Here is a 20186-nt window from a genome sequence, read left to right as displayed (position 1 = left end):
GTGGATTCCTCCCACACTTCCTTCTCCTGCTTGAGGCCTTGGAGTTCACTCAGCTCACCACTTCCTCCGGAAGTGAATTGCTTCCTTGTGACGCCCTTTGCCAAGGCCATGAACCTCTGCAAGCTTTAACAGAATTGAAGGTTTCCTCTTACTGATTCTTGGCTTATTCATTGTATCCCCTTAGTCCCATTAATGATACACTCTTGGAGAATAGGAACTGTGCCCATTCTGCTCATCATCCTCTCACCATCCTGTTGTGGGTGCTGGTAATCATTTCCTGAAGGGATATGGTATGAGACTCATTAGACCAAGCTGATTAACAGTGTTTCTAGGGTTAGAGGAGTCTCTCCAAAGGCTGTCTGCCTTTATCTTCCCAACCTCTAGGATAGGAGCAGGCACTACTAAGTAAAGTTTGACTATGTCAATGAGTCAATGCTCTAGAGCAAACTCATCATCCAAATTCTAAGATGACTCTGCTGCTACTGAGGGATTGTGATTTGAGGACTACACACATCTTGGAAATCACATCTTCAATCTGGGAGATGGGGTTGGGGGGAAGGGTTACCTCAATCCTACTCAGAGCTAGCCCCCACTCTAGAATGTCAGCCTGGCCCTGCTCACGAGGGGACTGACTCACTGTGACTCACTGCAGGAATTCTCTAGGCTGTAGATAGGCAGAGCCTTCTCAGCCAATCCTGGAATTTGATGAGTTGATCTTGCCTTGAGCTGGTGAAAAGAGTGCATAAACTCCAACGCCCACAAGTGCTTCCGGGAGGGAGCTTTCTAGCCCTACAGACAGAGTCATTTGGCATACTGCACATGGTTGCTCACGAGAAAAATTATGCATGAGTGAGGGACTAAATAAAGCAAATTATATTATTGCATATGCATCTGTTACAAAATTATTGTGAGGGTGTGGGGGGATTCCTTTGCTAGATGCTATATCAGAGACCCGAAGAGGATACTATTCCCTGATTGTTGAAGACCCCATCTTCATTCTTCAGTTAGGGTAAATCCAACTAGTTCAAGCTACAGAGCTTAGGGGAAAGTGCTCTGAGAGAGAATGCACTCTGTACTCACTCTCAAGCAAAAAGGAAGAGGTGTATTAGTGTGCCGAAGGGCTGTTTTTAAACCTCAGTGCACTTGGTGAATCAGAGATGAAGCTTATAGGTATTAGCATCTCTTACACTCATGACTCCACTGAGTTCTGTGAATACATCACTAAAACAAGGAGAAAATTCGATTTGGTTCCATGAGGACAAATGTCTGTGTGGGCAGCGACATCATCCCTTTAAGCTAAACACTGAGCAAACCACAAACATTTAGAGAGTCTCTGTTATGAGTCAGGCTCCATGCTAACATGAGAAAACAAAGATAAACAGAGCATAATCCTGCCCCCGAAGGATCTTACAGACCAGTGGGGAAAACAGATGTGGAAATAAATAACTAATAACATCAGTACATTCTGGTAAGAGATAACTTTGAGGCATGTGCAAAGTATTACAAAGTTGTATCCGAATTTAGAAAAGAGAAAGAAACTCTCCTAGGGACCAGAGAAAGTCCATTGGCTGATAAAGGATGAACCAGTACTGATGAACAGGCAGAAAAGTAGGGATGAGGTTAGGGGACAAATGCTTTGGACTTTAATCTGCCTGATACAAATGAAGCACCAGTGGGACTATAAAGACAGCAAGAGAAAATGGACACAGGGGGCTGGTGTCTGGAACAGGAAGTTATCTTGGAGACTGGGCCTTGGTTTCCTTTGGTTATTTATTTTGCTGTGGCGGAAGCAATGTGGTCATTTTAGGAAGATGGGAATAGGGGATGTAGAAGTCTTGAAAGTTGAGTTTGAGGTCGCTGACTATTGATGTCTGAATATGGAGTCAGCAAACCTGTGCTATCCTGTCTCTAGCCTTACAACCAGGTGATTTCAAGCAAGTCCCTTTATTTTCTCATCTATGAAGTGGGCAAATCGGTACCTACCTTCTAGACTGCTGTATGAGCTGATCGAGCTAGATCCAAGAGTCACCCAGCACAGGACTAATAATATAAGTAGCCGGCTCTTTGCTTTCCTCTACCAGGGGCTGAATCAGCAAATACACCTCTCATAGAGCACAGAGCCTCATATAAATGCTCAATGTTCAGTTAGTTGATCCAATGTATGTTTTCTGAACCCAAGGCAAATTCCCTTTGCACTAAATTTGTACCCTCCCAATTGTTGCTTAATAAGAAACAAAAAAATATTTGTTATCATTTTATCTTCAAACTTCCAGTGGTTTGAATTGTGTTGCCTCTGCATTTTTTAATCATTTAGCTGTCATTTTATTTATCATAAATAATTCTATAGGCCCATGAACAAGATGGCAGTTCTGAGGGACAAAGTGGAAGGCAGTAGCTTCTACTTGATGCCACTAGAAGGGACAATATACTCCTACCCAGCAGCTATCAAACCTTAGTACATAGACTTAATTTCCCTTCATGTCAGTTGCTTCTTTGAGAGGATTGAATAAAATCCCAAATGCACAGAGAATTGATTCTCAAAGGGGATTAAAATGTCTAGGAAGCTCCTAGGACATGCCTGGCACATAGTCAGCTCTTGGTTTGTTGTGTTGTTGCCATCATGAGTATTTTGTCCAGTCACCTATGCCAGCCTTTTCAACATCTTCCTCCTTCCTTTTCCTCCTCCCAGGCGCCTCCACCCAGAATTCCAACACGGTGGAGCCGGAGAAGCAGGTGGACAACACTGTGAAGATGGCCGGCGTGATCGCTGGCCTCCTCATGTTCATCATCATTCTCCTGGGGGTGATGCTCACCATCAAAAGGAGGTGAGTCTCTCATACTTCCCAGAAGACTCTGATGACCCCAGGTGACCCCAGCACTCCCATGTGGTCAGGTCATCATTCCATCAATCACGGTCCATTAGGGAATCTTCTGATATGATGGTTGAGATCCTCAACTACTTGAGTCTCTTGGGACTCTTTTATGTGATTTGAAGGATGGGTGCCACTTGCTGGGCTAGTTTCTTATGGGAGCAGTTGTTTCTATGGCTTGATGTGCCATGAGATGCTGTTTATTCTGAAGGCTTCTTGGTGATGATTGCTTGGTTATGCTTGCCATTGAGACAGCCAGGGAGGCCCTGGAATGCAGATGAGCCTAGAAATACAGTTGTAAGAAAGGAATGCGTCAATTCTCTCACCTCTATCCACTCCTTGGTGTTCATTAGTCAAGTAGCAGCTCATTGAGCCATCTTCAAAACCTCCAGTTGGGTGAAGGTCTCAGGAATATTCCTACCCCACGCTCTTCCTATTCCATATCCTGCAAAGCCTTCCTGGCTGCTTGTTTCTGCTTGTCATCTTTCATCAGGATACTTTTCCTGGGCACATCTGGCCAACTAACACAGTTTTCTCATATTGTGTGTGCACTGCTAATGAAACAAGTCCCTTATCCCCGAGAGATACTGCCTAGCATTTCTGCTTAAGAGGTGTTCTCAAGGCTTGAGGATAACACATGATAATTGTAGAGGGAAAGGAAGGTCAGCTGGCAGTGTGCTCCCTAGCACTCATTGGTTATCCCTCTAAATAAGGAGTGGCCCCTGCCCCTCACCACCTGCCACACCGGTTTCCATCTCCATGGCTTCTCAATTCATCACCAAAGTTCCAGTCTTGGTCTTCACCTTCCCACTTTCCACTCTTTAGAGCACCAGTAGAGCACTGATCTGTATAATAATAATATGAATGGTAACATACGCCACACCCAGTGAAAACAGCCATTATTAACCAAAATAATACCTCAACCTGAAGCTCTGGGTTTGGTTACATAGAGTCTGGTAAAACCTTGATTTGAAGGCAGAAAATATTTGCAGAAAGAATGTCTCCATTTCCAACTCTCAGAGACTGAGAAATCCTAGAGGTTGCCACTAAAGAACAAAATATCCTCTCTCTCTCTCTCTCTCTCTCTCTCTCTCTCTCTCTCTCTCTCTCCCTCTCTCCCACCCCCTCCATATTGAACTTAGGGCATGTATGTTATCTCATACCTTTTTTCTTGAAGGATGGTGCTTCATCACTTGAAACACACCTCTACTTCTAGATTTTTGCTGCTATATTTGAGATTAATCTCTCAGATTTATCTGCCTGTGCTGGCTTTGAATTACAATCCTTAGATCTCAGCCTCCCAAGTAGCTAGGATTACAGGCATGAGCAACCAGCACTCAGCCTGAGTAGGATATGTTATTGTCAGGATTTTGCCCTTTCTTTATATACTTTGTCTAATGCCATCATAATTCTTTCCTCAAACTGCCAGAAGAATGGCTGGAGTTAGAATTCTCATCTAGCTACTGATTGTTCTGTTGGATCAACTAGAGTGAGGAACTACGTATTCTGTGAACAGTGGGGGTGAGGAGCTCCCAGAGGCCTGCACTGTACCCTCATACCGCCATTGACAAAACAGCATCAGTTGCCATTCTATGAGAGCATGCACTGTGATTTCCTGGAGGCAGTAAGCACCCTGCACATATAGGATCGTTGACGAGCTTCTTAGAAATGTCTCACTGATGTTATTAGAGGCAGAGGCAAGTCTGGTATTGTCTACCTGGGGAAAAGTGACCAAGTTAACTGAATTGAATATCTATTGATAGACCTGAAATTTTCTCATTCTTTGCTTCTGATTTGTAAGTCAGATATGCTCTTCCAATTTTGCTCTTTCTAAAGCCTGGCTTAACCCACGTCACCAACGTCTGTAAGCTTGTGAAGAAATTTCACTTCCTTCTCCACAGCTATTTCTGAAATGTGTGACTTTCTGAGAACGAGGAAAGGGCTTTTTGTTTCTGAGTGGGAGCAAGTAGAAAATGAGTCTTTTGTGCGGTTTCAGCCTCATCTGAATATCTTTTCATCACCTCTAATGTCTATAAGACTGCTCATCTAGCCCAATCAACAGATATCACATGACCACCATTTCTCTCTCTTTTTTTTTTTTTTTTTGGCCAGTCCTGGGCCTTGGACTCAGGGCCTGAGCACTGTCCCTGGCTTCTTCCCGCTCAAGGCTAGCACTCTGCCACTTGAGCCACAGCGCCGCTTCTGGCCGTTTTCTGTATATGTGGTGCTGAGGAATCGAACCTAGGGCCTCGTGTATCCGAGGCAGGCACTCTTGCACTAGGCTATCTCCCCAGCCCACATGACCACCATTTCTTTCCAAAGAACAAAATTCTGACATTATGGCAACAGTACATGGGGTTGTGGGTGATGACTGGTGTTGGTATACGCAATGTCCTTTGGAGAAATTAGGTATTTTCCTGGTCTAGTTAATAGGAACAATGTACAGATGGGTATGGGAGGAGAAAGAAAGGGTAAAAAGGTAGTAAAGGAAGAGAGGAGGAGAGGGGAAGAGGAAGAGGGGAGAAGGAGGAAGAAAAAGAGGAAAGAAGAGCACAGGAAAGGGCAGGAGAAGAGGGGAGGAGAAGTGAGAGGGAAGAGAAGGAGGAAAGGAGAGGAAAGGGGAATGTGGGCCATATATCATTATGTAATGACACACTTCATATTCATGAGCACCAGGGTGAGTCTGACATGGAGATATCTCCATTGATTCATTCCTCCAATCCTCAGTTCATTTCACCCTTTGTCTCCTCCCCTTAGAGTAGTTCAATAGTCTCCTTCAAAGAAATGGAGAGCCTCAGGTTTACAAGGCCACAGATATTCATGTCAATATCATGTAGCACTTGGTGTCTTCAATAAATAGTAAGGCAGAAAAGTCTTAGAAAGCTGGTGGTTGAAAGCCAGTTTTGTATGATAAGTTCTACAGTTTAATATATTTATGAGTGGGATGTGAAATGACATTCCTATGTCCTGAACACCAAAACCAGGTTGGCAAATCTGTACCCCAGGATTCTCCAAATCCCTCATGAATTCTTCCATCTCACTGTATTTTTAAAAGTGAAAACAAAGTAAATTTTAGGAGACTATGTTGAAGTCAAGTCCCAGAATGGTTCTAGTTCCCGCCTGTCTCTTTCCCTCTTTTCCTGATTAGTTCCTTTTGATCCAGATGTCCTTTCTGCCAATCATGCCTTTCCACAGTGCAACTTTCCTGAGAGTGTCTCAGAATATTTTGAATTTGGAATATGAGAGTCCTTTCTGAAAGACGTAAGGCCTGTCTGAGTGTACATTGATTCTCTGTGATTAGCATTGCCCATCAGTACCTCCTCCCAGTGTAATGCATGGACGATACCTTGTGTGGGGATTGGGAATAAGAAAAACAGTATCCAAATTTCTACAGATCTGTTCAGCTTACAATGTACTTAACCCTCACCCTCTTTGCCTCAGTTTCCTCACCTGCAAAGTGAAGGTGATGATAACATTTATCTGAACAGTCAGATGGGGTCACAATGAAACTGCCCTTGTTTTACTAATATCTGCTAGTAAATCAATCTTTAAACGACTTGAGAACAAGCTATGTGTGATGGCTCAAGCCTGTAAATCCTAGCTACTTGGGAGGGAGATCAGTGGATAATGATTCAAGGCTACCCTGGGAATAAAAGTTCATGAAACTGGATCTCAAACAAAGTTTAGGCTCAGTGGTGCATGCTTGTTATCCCAGCCACAGAAGAAGCACAAACAGGAAGATTGCAGTCCAGGCCAGCCCTGGCATAAAGTAAAACCGTGTTGTGGAAACAAGCAATTAAAATGAGGTCTGAGCCGGGTGCCACTAGTGGTTCTTGCTTATAATCCTAGCTCCTCAAGAGTCTGAGATCTTAGGGTCATGCTTCAAAGCCAGCCAGGGTAAGGATAAGTCCAACAGTCTCTTAAAAAAAAATTTAGCTGGGCACTGGTGGCTCGTGCCTATAATCCTAGCTATTCAGGAAGTTGAGATCTGAGGATCCATCCTTAGTGTCCCCCATCTGTAGATTCATCTAACCTAATGCAAATTTACATGAATGTAATTTTCATAAAATACTCTGTCACATCGGATTTGAACATCATCTAGATAACTATGTTTTAGTGTCAGTGGCCATGATTATGTTTGAGAATATGTATTTATGGCCCCAAAGTTTGAGATGGGAACAGATGAATTCAGAACTATTTAATGGCTCATGCAAGGCCTGCAGCTAGTGATTGTACCTGACATACCCATGTATCTTTATTTTCCACTCCTCAAAGCTGTTCTGAGTTGCGGATATCTATTCCCACCCTTTGGTACTTGCATCAGGACATAGAGTTCTGGAGGGGAGCAGTCATGCCTAAGATGTTACATTGAGCAACACTGGCCCTTGAAATCCTCTGGGTTCTCAACCCAGGGCTCTTGACAATATGAAGAACACAGGTGTCTTCGTCTGTTTTTGTATATAACAAAATCAGCCAGGATGGTTCATTTATAAAGAAGCGAAACTAGTTATTTTTTGGAAATTAGTTATTTCTTGTAGTTCTGTGGGCTTGGAAATCTAAAAGCATGCTGCCACTATCTGCTCAGCCTCTGGGGAGGGCCTTCTTGCTATGTCACATGATGAGCTAGAACAAGTATGTGTCAACTCTGTCTTCCTCTTTGTATAAAACCACCAACCCCATCGAGGGGGACCACATCCTGATGATCTTCTCTGATTCCCATTACCTCCCAAAGATCCCATCTTCAAATGTCATGGACAAGACGTGGAGATTAAGTGTCCATGTGAGTCTCAGAAGGGACATTCAAACTGTGGCTGCAGCTATTCGTAAATTTTGGCCAATAGATCCTAAGCTTTGCATCCCTGAGTACTAACATTTCTAGGCCCTGAGTCAGGCTGCAGTGAAGCTCAGGAACAATCTCCTTGATGACTTACTTGACATGGGCTTATTGAATCTCCTTCCACCACAATTCTGACTGTTTTACTGTTTCATCATCTAGATCCACTGTTCATTTGATCCAGGGTATTGGAGTGTTTTCTGGGTTGCCAGGTCTTATACTTTAGCTCATTTAGGCTAGTTCATTCTGGTGAGGAGCCATGGGGCTTTGTGTGTCTGCTTTCCTTTCAGCCTCTTTTCTGGGACTATGGGTTTGCCAGGTTGGGTTTTGCTCCTTAGCTAAAAGAAAGCCTAGAGATAGCCTATCTTAAGTTTGAGGCCACTTCCATTTGAGAGGTAGAAATCAGAATATGTGTTCATGCCTCTGCAGTTATAAAGATACACTGTCTTCCTGTGACAAGCAGATAGGATAATGGTTGCAATTAATCACATAAATCAGGAAGCAAGGAAACTATTCTTGCTTACTCAGATTTGGGAAACCTGAATTTTCTAGCAATTTTTCTCAATCCTCAAATGGATCACTTAACGTCAGCATAGTGAAACCTGATATGAAATAAAAAACATTCTATTTATTGTCTTCCAACATAAGACAAATTGCAACCAAGGGAATATCATGGACTTTATTTGAGGTTTGCGATTCTTCAGAAGCCAAAAGCCAGTGAGGATATTAAGAAGAAATTGAAGGTAGTGATTTCTTTTGAGACTTGAATTCTTAGCCAGGTGGTATCTGAGATAAAGCTCCTATTTATAAAATAGATACAAAATGGAGATTCTCTGGTTTGGGTGCCTGGTTGAGTGCCAACAGCCCCATCTTCTCATTAGCCTTCTCTTCTGTGCAATGAGGCTGCCCCAAAGAACCCCAAAGCTCCCAGAAACACAATCAGTAAACTAATAAAAGCAATAGGAGAGAACACAAAGGTGCAGAGTTCATTCCCACAGAAGTTGAAAACCCTCTTCCTTGGTACAGTGTCCTTTTGTGATGAGTTTGAATTTTGTCTGGTCCTGCTACATAGCAAATGACCACCAAACATCTTATCACTTAAGAAGAACAGTCCATTACCTAGGATGAATCAAAGAGTCTTTCTACGTCATCTCTCCAGACTGGTAGCTTCAAGAAAGTCTGGGCTTACATGAAGACTCTGACACCCAAGGGAGAGTTCCAGACATCCAGATAAAGCTTCTTTTTCCATGTAGTTTGGGAAAACTCCAGAACATAACCCCAACTACACTCTGCTGGTGACGTAGGGCCAGTCCTAACTCAGGGTGGATAGCCTATATGTGGGCATGGGCCCTGGGGTGAATCACTGGGGAGCCACATTGGGGCGCTGGCTGTGTGTTGCCTTGTCATGACCTTACTGAATTCTGATTTGACCTGAAACAGAGGAGAAGGAATCATATTTTTATCTTTAGGACTGCTATTATATAGAAGTGTAGTACACTAATTCTATGATGCTCCCGAACCCTACTCCAAGACCCCCAAGACCCATAATTATGAGAAGTTAGTTTTAGCTGGCCAGAAGGAAGAACTTTTTCAAATGAGGAAAGCAGTCCACCATGAGATTTTTCTTCCTTGGCCTAAGGTGTCATAAGTGAGGCCTCTCTTACTTCCTCTACCATTCAAAGACTCTGATTAGTAGAGAGATTCCATCTCCTTGAGGTGAGGGATGCTGAAATAATGTAAGAATCAAGATTTCATATAAATCTAATTCTTGTTTGTTTGTCTTTTCTTTTCTCCCTCCCCCTCTTTTTGGACATTTCCTTCATCTGACTGCCCATCAATATATAGAAGAAATGCATATTCCTACTCCTATTACTTGTAAGTATCCAGTCGGTGTTAACTGCTTTGTGGCCCCGTAGGGGAATCTGTGGCATGCATTTCCTGCACCAATCGATTGTCTCTTGCTTTCTCGTATCCACTTCTGTCGAGTCATCTGTAGCTCTTACGTTATTTTCCGTAGATGTTTTCCATCCGCAAACACACTGCCATCGTTCAAGTCTGTTTTGTTTCTACCATCTTATTCTCCTCACCTCCCCCCCCCGCCCCCTGACCCATTTTTAGTGTTGTGAGAGGTGGTTGCTCTTTTGAAAGTGTGATTTTCTAGTTAGGAATTCCTGGATTCCAGCAAGAAAGAGACCCAATCCTGCCTCAGGATTCACACACATTAAACAGAATCACAGAATCTCAAGAATTTCTGATTTCATTTGTATCTTCCTGGGTCCTGCAGCCTCAAGGGTTAGAAAGGAGTCTATTGGTTGCTTCTGCTATATTGTGAGGAGGACTATGGGGAAATCATGATTTTTTTTTTAATCTAGACCCAGGCTCACTGGTGACAGAAACATCCAAGGTCTTTGTTTGGGGCTGAAATTCTGTTTGGTGTTCAACATTAGTCATCTTACATTACCACAGTACTCTGTTTGCAGCTCCAGGTGACTACTAGCCTTTTAAAGTGTTTTGTATATACTAAATAAAAGTGATTGTTTTTCTCATTAATAAAGCACAGATCTTCAAAGCATAAAGGAAAAGGGCAGGGGGAAACTATGTCGAATAGATCCTCGATAACAAAAACAAAACCTGGAAAACCACATTAAGTTATCCCTAGTTCCCAAGGTGAATTTTCTATTTTTGTAAATTGAGTTTCCAAGAGAGGTACATGAAGTCATTACAGAGCTAGCTAGCAAAAATAGTGTGATTAAAACTCGGAATACTGGTAAAGAATATTGCCACCCTATTCTGTGGCTTCCCTTGTCCCTAGAAAACCTATACTGTGAGAGAAGCTTGACTGTTGGTGACCATCTGCCAAAACGTTCACCAATAAAGATGGAACCAGAAAAGTGGCTTCACCATCCACTGTGCTCAGTTAAGACCAAGCAATGTGCTCCTGAGACAATGGTATCGCCAGCATTGTTTAGGACTTTGTCCATTCATTTATTCCCTCATTTATCCTGTCATTCATTTATGCACTCAATCAACAGATACATACACATGCACATTATATTCCAGACAGGGCGGACTGAGAAATGTCTAAGACCTTAAATTGTACCTTTGTGGTACTCAAGCCTATCAGAAAGCAACATAAAAATCAAATAATACAAATGTCATCTGAGCAGTGTCTACACATGCTCTGGCATAGGCATACGTAGATGCCTAATTTAGATCACTAATATAGCAGGGAATTGTTATCGGTGTATATAAGGACAGATTTTTCTCATCGCTGGAGAAATAAGCATTTTGGTTGGTGGGAACAGCATCTGTAAAGACAGGAAACACTACTTTTGTCATGATGGAAAGAGAGTGAACTTTTAGGACTCGCGTAAAGTCTGTGGTCAAGCCCCGTTCCTGTCACTCCCTCAGTGGTTGTACGGTTGTGAGCAAGTATCCAGAACTCATTGAGTCTCATTTCTCGGAACTCTAAAATGATAATAGTGCCTAACTCGTAAAGTTACCTTGAAGAGGAAATGAGATGAGTTTGTGAAGCACCTGGCACAAAGTCAGTGACCATGAAATGCTAGTTTTCTTTCTTTCTCCTTTCAGAAACTTTAAGGGTCTGGGCATAAATAGAGCTTCCTGGCTGGCAACTCATCAGGTCTTCCACAGACTCTGATGGAATGGGGTGTGCAGTGCCCAGAACAAACTCTGCACACATCAGTCCCTCCATATATTAGCCAATACAACTAGCACTGTCACTGGAGGCTGAATTTATGCTACACTAGGCACTGAGTTAGAATCAAAGTTGCGCAGATGGAAACATATGAGGCAAATATGTAAATATTTACTGTTCAGGTGCAATTTAAAGCAAAGGCCTTGCATTTGGTACTAACATGGAGTTCAGTATCCCAAGCCCTAGAATGTAAAATGAATGCTAGCACTAGAAAGCAGATGCATGTGGATGGGGTATAGGGATTCTGTAATAATATCCATAAATTTATAGCACCTTGAGTGTTATTTATTGTATGTCACTGCAGAGCAAAACTCTTCACTATGCTGCCTTCTTTAAAGATGAGATAGGTGGTTAGGTTTTCTCTTAAGCCTCATCTCCTTTTCCCCAACCTCCACTTGCCAGAGAAGATGAACCACCTAAACACTAAGGGAACTGAACAGATAAGGTATTTTTAATCATCTGGCCAAGAGGAAACAAGGGGAAAGTAACAGTACTTTCTGCAGTACTTGTGCATGCATTAGTTCAGTAAGTTTTCCTGACAGCCCAGTCTGAGCTACTTTTGTCCCTATTTAATGGTGCAGAAATTGCTCAGAGTAGGTAAGTCATATTCTTCTAAGATTACTCAACATGGGACAGAATGGGGAATAAACTGTTTTGGAAACAGAGACATCTAGGGGTGAGGAGGATGGCATGCAACAAAGGGAATAAATATGATTCTAAATATATGGGACCCAGAATTCTGGCGGAATTTCCAAGCAAGAATGTCCCATGGAGCCTTGGGCATGCAGAAATGGCATTTCGGTGAGAAGTAGATACTTGAAGCCTACGTCAGATATGGCAGATGGGAGTATGGGAAGAGTGGAATTGGAACTAAAGAAAGATCAGAAGGCAAAGAAGAAGGGCTAAGGTCCAGGAGCTGTGAATAAAGTTTCACAAGGGAACTCTACTACACTCGTTGGAATCTAGACTTGTTCAACCACTCTGGAAAAGAGTTCAGAGGTTCCTTAAAAATTAAACATAAAACTATTTTATGATCCAGCAATTTCACAACTGAGCATTTACCCAAAAGATTACACACCAAGATGCAATAAAGCTACCAAGATATTCATGTTCATTGCATTCACCAATGCCAAGAAATAGAATCAGCCCAGATGAACCTCAGTTGGACAAATGGATCGAGAAATTGTGTTACATATACGTAATAGAATTTAACTCATCCATTAGAAAAAATGGTATTGTACCATTTGTAAAGAATGGAAAGATTTGGGAAAAATTATCTTAAGTAAAGTAAGTTGGGCCCAAAGAGACAAAGGATCCATGTTTTCTCTTGTATGGGGGAACTAGATTTAGCTTATAAACTCATAAGTAAATACATGGGGTGGTATGCAAGTGTATACAAATGTATTAACTGAAATACAGGCAGACTCAAAGGAGTTCTCAAATAGTATAAATCCTTGGAAAGCCCAAATCAAAGTTCAACAAAATAAAACACCAGGAAGCAGGTACTCAAAAGGAGTAAGGTGGGGTTAAGCAAGAAGGGATAGACAAATGTAGAGGAGAAGAGGGGCAAAGTCCAGACAAGAACCTAATGTGCATCCTGCAAAATTAAGAAGAGGAAGGGGAGGGATGGGTGGGAATGTTGAAAGAGGTGACATTGATCAAGATATAGTATTCATAAACAGCTTTGTTCAGTGGCAACTCCTTTTTACAACTATTTAGAGATAATTTAATTTTTTTTTGAGTAAAGTTTCAGAGGATTAGAGAAACAGGCATCATTGTAGACCAGCAGTAGGAAGGAAGCTGTGACAGACAAAAGGAGAAAGTCATTGAAGGAGGAGTTGGTTGCCGATAACAGATGCTACAGAAGACAGAGGTGGACAGACTACACATTCAGACATAAGAAGTTGTTTCTGTAGGTTATTGAATAAGAGTAGGGGAGAAGCCATCTTGAAAGGGACAGACAAGAAGTGACACTCTCCATGAAGCTTTGTGTGAGATCATACTGTATGTGCTGATGTCGTTCATGAGAAGGAGCCTGGAATCTTTGTTACTTAGAACATAAACCATGGAGCAGCAGCAGAAACTTGTGGGAATACCTAGCCAAAAGCTCCTTAATTAGGTCCTCTACCATGACAAAGATCCCTTGGTGATTCATGTCCATATTTCAGTTTCAGAAGCAGTGAGAAATAACAAGTCCACCTTTCCTCTTTGTAAGATAACAAAATAAACAAACAGTTCCCAATTCCCTCCTCACAGGATTTGAGGGCTGCATGGTACCTCCAAAAGCCAAGAGAAAGCCTCTAACACACCAATTTCTTCAATGAAACCAGTGTTCATGCATTCAACAAATATCTTATGAAGTGCCCACTATGTGCCAGGCACTGGTCAAGATTCTGAGGATTTAGGATTTAACATAAAAATTTCTACCTGTGTAGAATTTTTTAGTAGGAAAAACAGATGAAGAAAGACACACACACAGATTTCCAATGTTAGTTAAAAAATTAGTTAAAGAGAAAAAATATGAATAAACAAAGGAAAGAAGGTACCAATAATTGGTAGAGGAGGAGTTGAGGAATTTTTATTTCCCTTAAACAAAGAGGCTTCCATGTGTTCTTCCTCAATGGAAGGATGTATACACAAGACCAGGGGTCCTCAAAATTGTCCATTATGAGCCAGTGGGTGATTTGGGCTTTGCATCTACTGAACTCTGATTTTGTAACATGAAAGTAATCAGAGATGATATGCATTTGAAGGCATGAGTCCAAAGGAAACCCCATTAAAACCTATAAATAGTAGGCAGTGGGCCAGAGTTGGCCTACAAGTCACAGTTTGCCTGCCATTGCCCTAGACTTCTGAAGGAAGGAGGGGATGACATTCAAGATTCATCCTGTTCCTTGAGCTTCTACTAGGGGCTGAATCCTGTTCTTGGTGCTGAAAAACACTAAGGTGAATGAGCTCACAAAACACATAGTTAAAAGGACTTACCAGTAGATCCCTAGTATGCACCAGACTTCCTGAATGCTGATAACAAGCCCATCAGGATATAGATGATTGCTTTGGCTTTATTTAGATGTTAAGACTCAGATTTGAAGCCGTGTCTCTATCTCATAGCCAGGAAGAAAAGCAAGGCCATATTTGAATCTCAAACCACACACTTCCCAAGCCCAGCACATCATATCCTTCTCACCAAGCTTTGTTCTCTAGAAGATGACTGTGCATGTGGAAAGTTCTCAACCAGACAGCTGGGGAGCCAGGATGCAAATACAAGTCCATCCACCTAGAGAGCTTTATTTCTATGCACACCTGCCAGTGTCTTGGGAGAGACAAGAAGCCTGTTGTCCAGGTTTTTTTTTTGTCATTATTTGTTGTTGTATAGGTGATGTACAGAGGGATTACAGTTACATAAATAAGGTGATAAGTTCATTTGTTTCCTTCCTTCCTTCCTTTCTTTCTTTTTTGCCAGTCCTGGGCCTTGGACTCAGGGCCTGAGCACTGTCCCTGGCTTCTCTTTGCAAGGCTAGCACTCTGCCACTTGAGCCACAGTGCCACTTCTGGCCGTTTTCTGTATATGTGGTGATGGGGAATCGAACCCAGGGCTTCATGTATAGGAGGCAAGCACTCTTGCCACTAGGCCAACAGTGTTACCCCCTCCCTTGTTGTCTTCCACTTTCCCTCTCCCTCAACTCCCCCTCCCCCAAGCTGTAACGTGTACTTCCAACATCGTGTCTAGTGAGTATTGCTGTTGTGTTGGTTCACCCTTGGTCCCCACCGTTTCTGTGATTCCCCTCCCCTTCCCCAAATCAGATAAACTTATATACAAGACAAAAAGTACCAAAATCAAAAACAGTTGTTGCCAAGTTTTTACCTTGTTGTCATGGAGCCACAGGGAGCCTCCATTCCTTCATCTACAAAATGGCAATTAAGGACAGGGACTCCCTAGCATTTCATTCAGGGGTAGTGAGAGAATGTGTGTGTGTTGGTGATTGTACACAGTAGGTGTTTTATAAATACAAGCAGCTCCTCCCATTCTGAGAGGACATACCTGCTTCTTTTCTTCCTATAACAAAACAGCTCTGAGCAACTCTGCTTGTTTTCCCTTTTTATAGGACATGAAGTACTGGCATGTGTCCACAGGTTAATTTGCCTCGAGGTGTGTGATGGGCACCATAATCATTTGGAATAGAGACATGTTAGTGTGCTAGTTCTTGAGAAAGCCCTCTTTTAAGAGTTTACCAAGCCTTCCAGCTGAGAAATAGCACTTAGCCACTCTGGTTGGCCTCAACCTTGGGCCACTGCCTTATAAAGCATCACAGAGGTAGAATGCCATCACCTGGGCTGTTCTTGGCCCCTCAGATTGTGTGGGACTCTTGGTCTCATCCCCATGCATGTCCTTTCTTCATCTCAGCAAATTCAAATCCTGCAGCTTTCTTAAAGAAGTGGAGATTCTTTTCTTTTCTTTTCTCTGCAAGGGTCATGGGGCATGCAGTGTTCACTGTTTTGGGGTAATTATGTTGCTATGAAAAATCCTCCAAGAGTTATTGAACTTTGAGTCCTGCCTGCAGTTGCCTTGGCAAAGTTAGACCACATGATTTCAAGGGCCTCATTTGGCTGGTGGGCTGGCTGGACATTCCCTACCACCTCCTGAAAAACATCTCCATTTTTCTGCACCTCATGGAGTCCTGTTAGATATCGCTGTAATTAGTTTGTATTGTGGGGGGGAACAAATATGTTTGAAGGTCATTTCTTGTCCATAAAGGTGCTCTCTGTCCTATCTTTGACCCACATGATAAAGCCCCAGTAAATGTGTGTGGAATAGATGGATGAAAATATGAAATGACATAGAAGCTAAAGTGAACAGGGAGAGGCTTTGTGCTTGAGAAGAAAAAAAACAAGTTTTAGTGACTTCTAGATAATGAATTTTCCATGTTTCTGTAACTTTAGGGCAACTTTGCTTCTCCTTCTGCATTTGTATGGCCTGGATAAGATATTTAATTTTTTTTCTGAGTCTCAGTGTCCTTGTTTTTAAAACAGTTTTAAAAACTCATGACTTACAGAAATCTTGCAAAGACTCAAGAAATAAAATGTTTGTAAAATACTCAGCACATAGTAGGGCCTCAATCAAATGAAAACGTCAACCTCTTTCCCATCATCCTCTGTGGCGAATCAGATACCATTGCCTCACAGAACAGTTATATCAAGAGGTATTTAGAAATCATGTACTATAATTTATCAGTCACTCTGAATAAAAATAAAGAAAACCAGGAATCAAGGAAAGTAACTTAAAGATGATAAATAAGTTACCCAAAACTGACAGCGAGCCAACATCTAAAGCACTGTCATGCAATTGGACAAGGTTGGACCTAGCACTATGCTGCCCAGCCCAGGGGAAGATGTGGGTGAGAACACTTGTTCCCAGTCTCTCTCCCATGCCTCATATCTCCTCAGCCTCTTTGAGAGTGTAATCTGCCATTAGCATTGAAAAGCATTACTTTGCATCCTGACTATGAGAAAACCTTCTTCATCATGCTGTGGAGTCTGTCCTTCTCACAAGGTTGTACCTCTTTATCCGTGCTAGGTAGGTACTCTTCCTGGAATGCCTGTTCCCCCATTTCAGTCAGTCATGGGCTTTACTCAGGGCCTGCGCACAGTCCCTGAGCTCTCTTGCTCAAGGCTAGTGCTCAACCACTTTGAGCCACAGCCCCACTTCCTGTTTTTTTGATGGCTCATTGGAGATAAGAGTCTCATAGTCTTTCCTACCTGGGTTGGCTTTGAACTGTGATCCTCACATCTCAACCTTAGGAATACAGGTGTCAGCCACCAGCACCCAACTAATTTTAATGTCATTAACAAATGAGCATTGTGCTTGGTTGTTGTTTTTTACTTTGGTGGCCTTCTCTGATTTCCACAGACAACATTCATAGTGCTGGCCTCATATCCTTATTATGACATCTATCTCTCCTTCACTCATCCATTAGCTCACTCACTCATGAACACTACCCTGTTTGCACTGCCTTTGGAATCTCTGCATGTCTATTTCCTGGTAGACAGGACTGTGTATTATTCCATTGCATTCTGCAACAGCTAGCTTGCTACATCAAACAAATCAGCCATCTCCTGATTGTCAGGATTGGATAACTGAGTAGACATGGGGGCTCTGTGTGGTTGATGCCCGTCCGATATTGTTCCATGTCTTCTGGAACTATATTAATCCCATTCTCTAAAAGTTAACTAATGTTCTCATTCATTTATTTCAGCATATGGTGGTAGTAGGCCTTCCGATCACAACTTCATAGTAGTATATTGGCTTCAGGTTTAGAGACATTGTATTTGTCCTCGTACATTTCAATTACAAATGCATAAAATTAATGAGCACTGTCATGCTGAAATAGATATAAATGCACCAGGCTTGATCATGTGTACAGATAGTATCGGATAGGAATTGTGACCCAAAGATGCTTGATTATTTATCCTATTGGATTCAAGTCTAAACACATCACTCATGAATACAAGACACAGCAGGTCTATAAGACAGAGGCTCTGTCACCTAATACAAAGGACTATTTCTCCTCCAAAGGTGGAAAAAATATGTTTATACCTCAGCTCTTGGTTTATACCTATGTTTCAGTTTTAATACTAACCCCGTTTGAATGATACCTTGAAGCATAGAAGGATCTGACTGTGATTCTGAATGTCTTTACTCAACAAATAAATGCTTTGGATTTTATAAGGAAGATAAAGAGTATGTGTTAAAGGGTCCCCTGATGATCAAGGAGAAGGGCCAGCTGAAATGTGTGTATGTGCCTGGGGACAGCGCTGTGAGGGGCCACTCTGATCCCTTTGGAAAAGAAAAAAAGAAAGGAAAGACTCATTGCTGCTGGGACACCAGCTGCCCACTCACAGACCCCTGAAGCACAAGCCCTTTGCAGTTGCTTCCCACCAAGGCGATCACGCTGGCTACACATGGCTATAAAAGATGCCCCTTCTCCACAGTTCCCCATGCGCTTAGCATAAGCCATCATGGTGATAATATTACCATGGGGTTCCCCCTCTGACCTCCCTTACCACTTCATTTCTTTTCCCTTCCATTTCCTTGCCTTCCTTTCTCTGCTTTTATGAACAAAGCATTCCCAATGCACCTCTTTCTGGTTGGTCTCTCTCTGAGCCCAGTGGCCAGGGATCCCAACCTGGAAAGCTGCCGTTGGCCTTTCTTTAATGTGGCTATGGAGCTGAGAGGGTTTGAGCACCTTCTGTATCCTTCCCCAGGGCGTGCACTCACCCTTGCCTGCGAATGCTCTGTACACCAGCCAGGTGAGTTCATTGCCTCATTGCCTGTTGACTAGCTAGATTAAAACAGTCCCACCTTGGGCAGTCATTTACTCATAATTGTTTGTTGCTTGTCAGTGTTGTGCTGGCATGAGACCAAGGGTATCTTCCTTCATAGCACCTGCCTAGAGGAGTTCAAGAGCTGCCACTGACAGTAGACTACAGTAATCCCTCCTTGCTGAGACAACCACAAGGAACAGGAAGGGTCCGCAGTACCAGCTGCTATGGCTGTGGCATTTTGCAATAGGTCTCCAGGGCAGGAGTGGGTTTCAGCAAACCTCTCTCAAACAGGGGATGGTTCCTGAAGTCAGGGCTACAGCGATAGATACGATTCTGAGATACACAAACTGGAAAATGCTTTCCTAAGTGTTTCAACAGAGTGCTTTTAATGGAAAGAAGTGCTTTACTTAAGCCTTGCACTGTTGATGATGATAATGATTACATCGTCTTTGTTTGTAGTGCTTTATCTCTTTTCCAAAGTGCTTTCCTACTTGCGACCTGCTTGTCTGGTTAGGCTTGGAGGTATTTAAAGTGATGTTATTAGGGTGGTGGGGAGCGGGAGAGAATCCTGAGTATTCTTCTTTCGTAGTTTTAAAGACGTCTTTCTTTTTTATGTATGTGTCGATTCTGAGGCTTGAACTCAGGGCCTGAGAGCTGTCCTTTAGCTTTATTTTGTTGTTGTTGTTGGTGGTGGTTGTGGAGTTTGAGCTCAGGGTCTGGGTGCTGTCCCTGAGCTCTTTTGCTTAAGGCTAGCCCTCTACCACTTTGAGCCACAGTGCCACTTCAGGTTTCTGAGTGGTTAATTGGAGATAAGAGCCTCACAGAAACGTTTCTTCTGGGGCTGGCTTTGAACCACCATCCTCAGATTTTAGCCTCTTGAATAGCTAGGATTACAGGTGTGAGCCACTGGTACCTGGCTTTAGAAATGTCTCTTCACACCATCTCCACTTCCGTTTCTCCTTTGTAAAAGTGAAATCATCTCTGTGAAATATCTGGGCAGCTTCAATGTTTAGTTTTCATTTATTCCTCAGCATTGAATGAGCCATTCACTTGGGAGTCACACTGAGCAAGGTGTTGGGTATTTGGTAAGAAAGATTCTTCTCCTTTGGAATTCACTGTTTAAAAGGGTCTTGGACAGGCCAATGAGTACCTACAAAATAATGCTGCAAATGCACAAAAAGAGGAACGGTGAAGACCTCACGTGGGACAGGAGGTCACAGATGCTGCTTTGAGGGAAATTCTTAAGGGTGGAAGATCCCAGGGAAGTTCCTCATTTAAGGTAGAATGAGGTGATTCCTCAGTGACACATTCGTCTGCACATTTCTCCTTGGCTACTGGATCCTGACACACATGCGAAGAACACACATCCATTTTTCTTTTAATTTGCGTATACCAGGTGTCCAGAGAAGTTTCACTAAGTTATCTCTAGATGTGCATGTCA

General features: G+C 42.5%; 1 protein-coding gene across 1 annotated transcript in view; it reads left to right on the top strand.

Moving 5' to 3' along the window:
- The window catches only part of Ptprt (protein tyrosine phosphatase receptor type T), a 688872-nt gene that overhangs the window by 542562 nt on the left and 126124 nt on the right, over nt 1-20186 (top strand). The window contains exons 14-15 of the mRNA XM_048349408.1: nt 2690-2825; nt 9550-9579. Coding sequence (XP_048205365.1) covers nt 2690-2825; nt 9550-9579 — 166 coding nt within the window. The remainder of the gene's footprint in view (nt 1-2689; nt 2826-9549; nt 9580-20186) is intronic.

The sequence above is a fragment of the Perognathus longimembris genome, chromosome 6, assembly GCF_023159225.1.
Source record: "Perognathus longimembris pacificus isolate PPM17 chromosome 6, ASM2315922v1, whole genome shotgun sequence".
In the NCBI taxonomy this organism is placed as follows: domain Eukaryota; kingdom Metazoa; phylum Chordata; class Mammalia; order Rodentia; family Heteromyidae; genus Perognathus; species Perognathus longimembris.
Note: the sequence above shows the minus strand (reverse complement) of the source record. Positions and strands in the feature narration are given on the sequence as shown.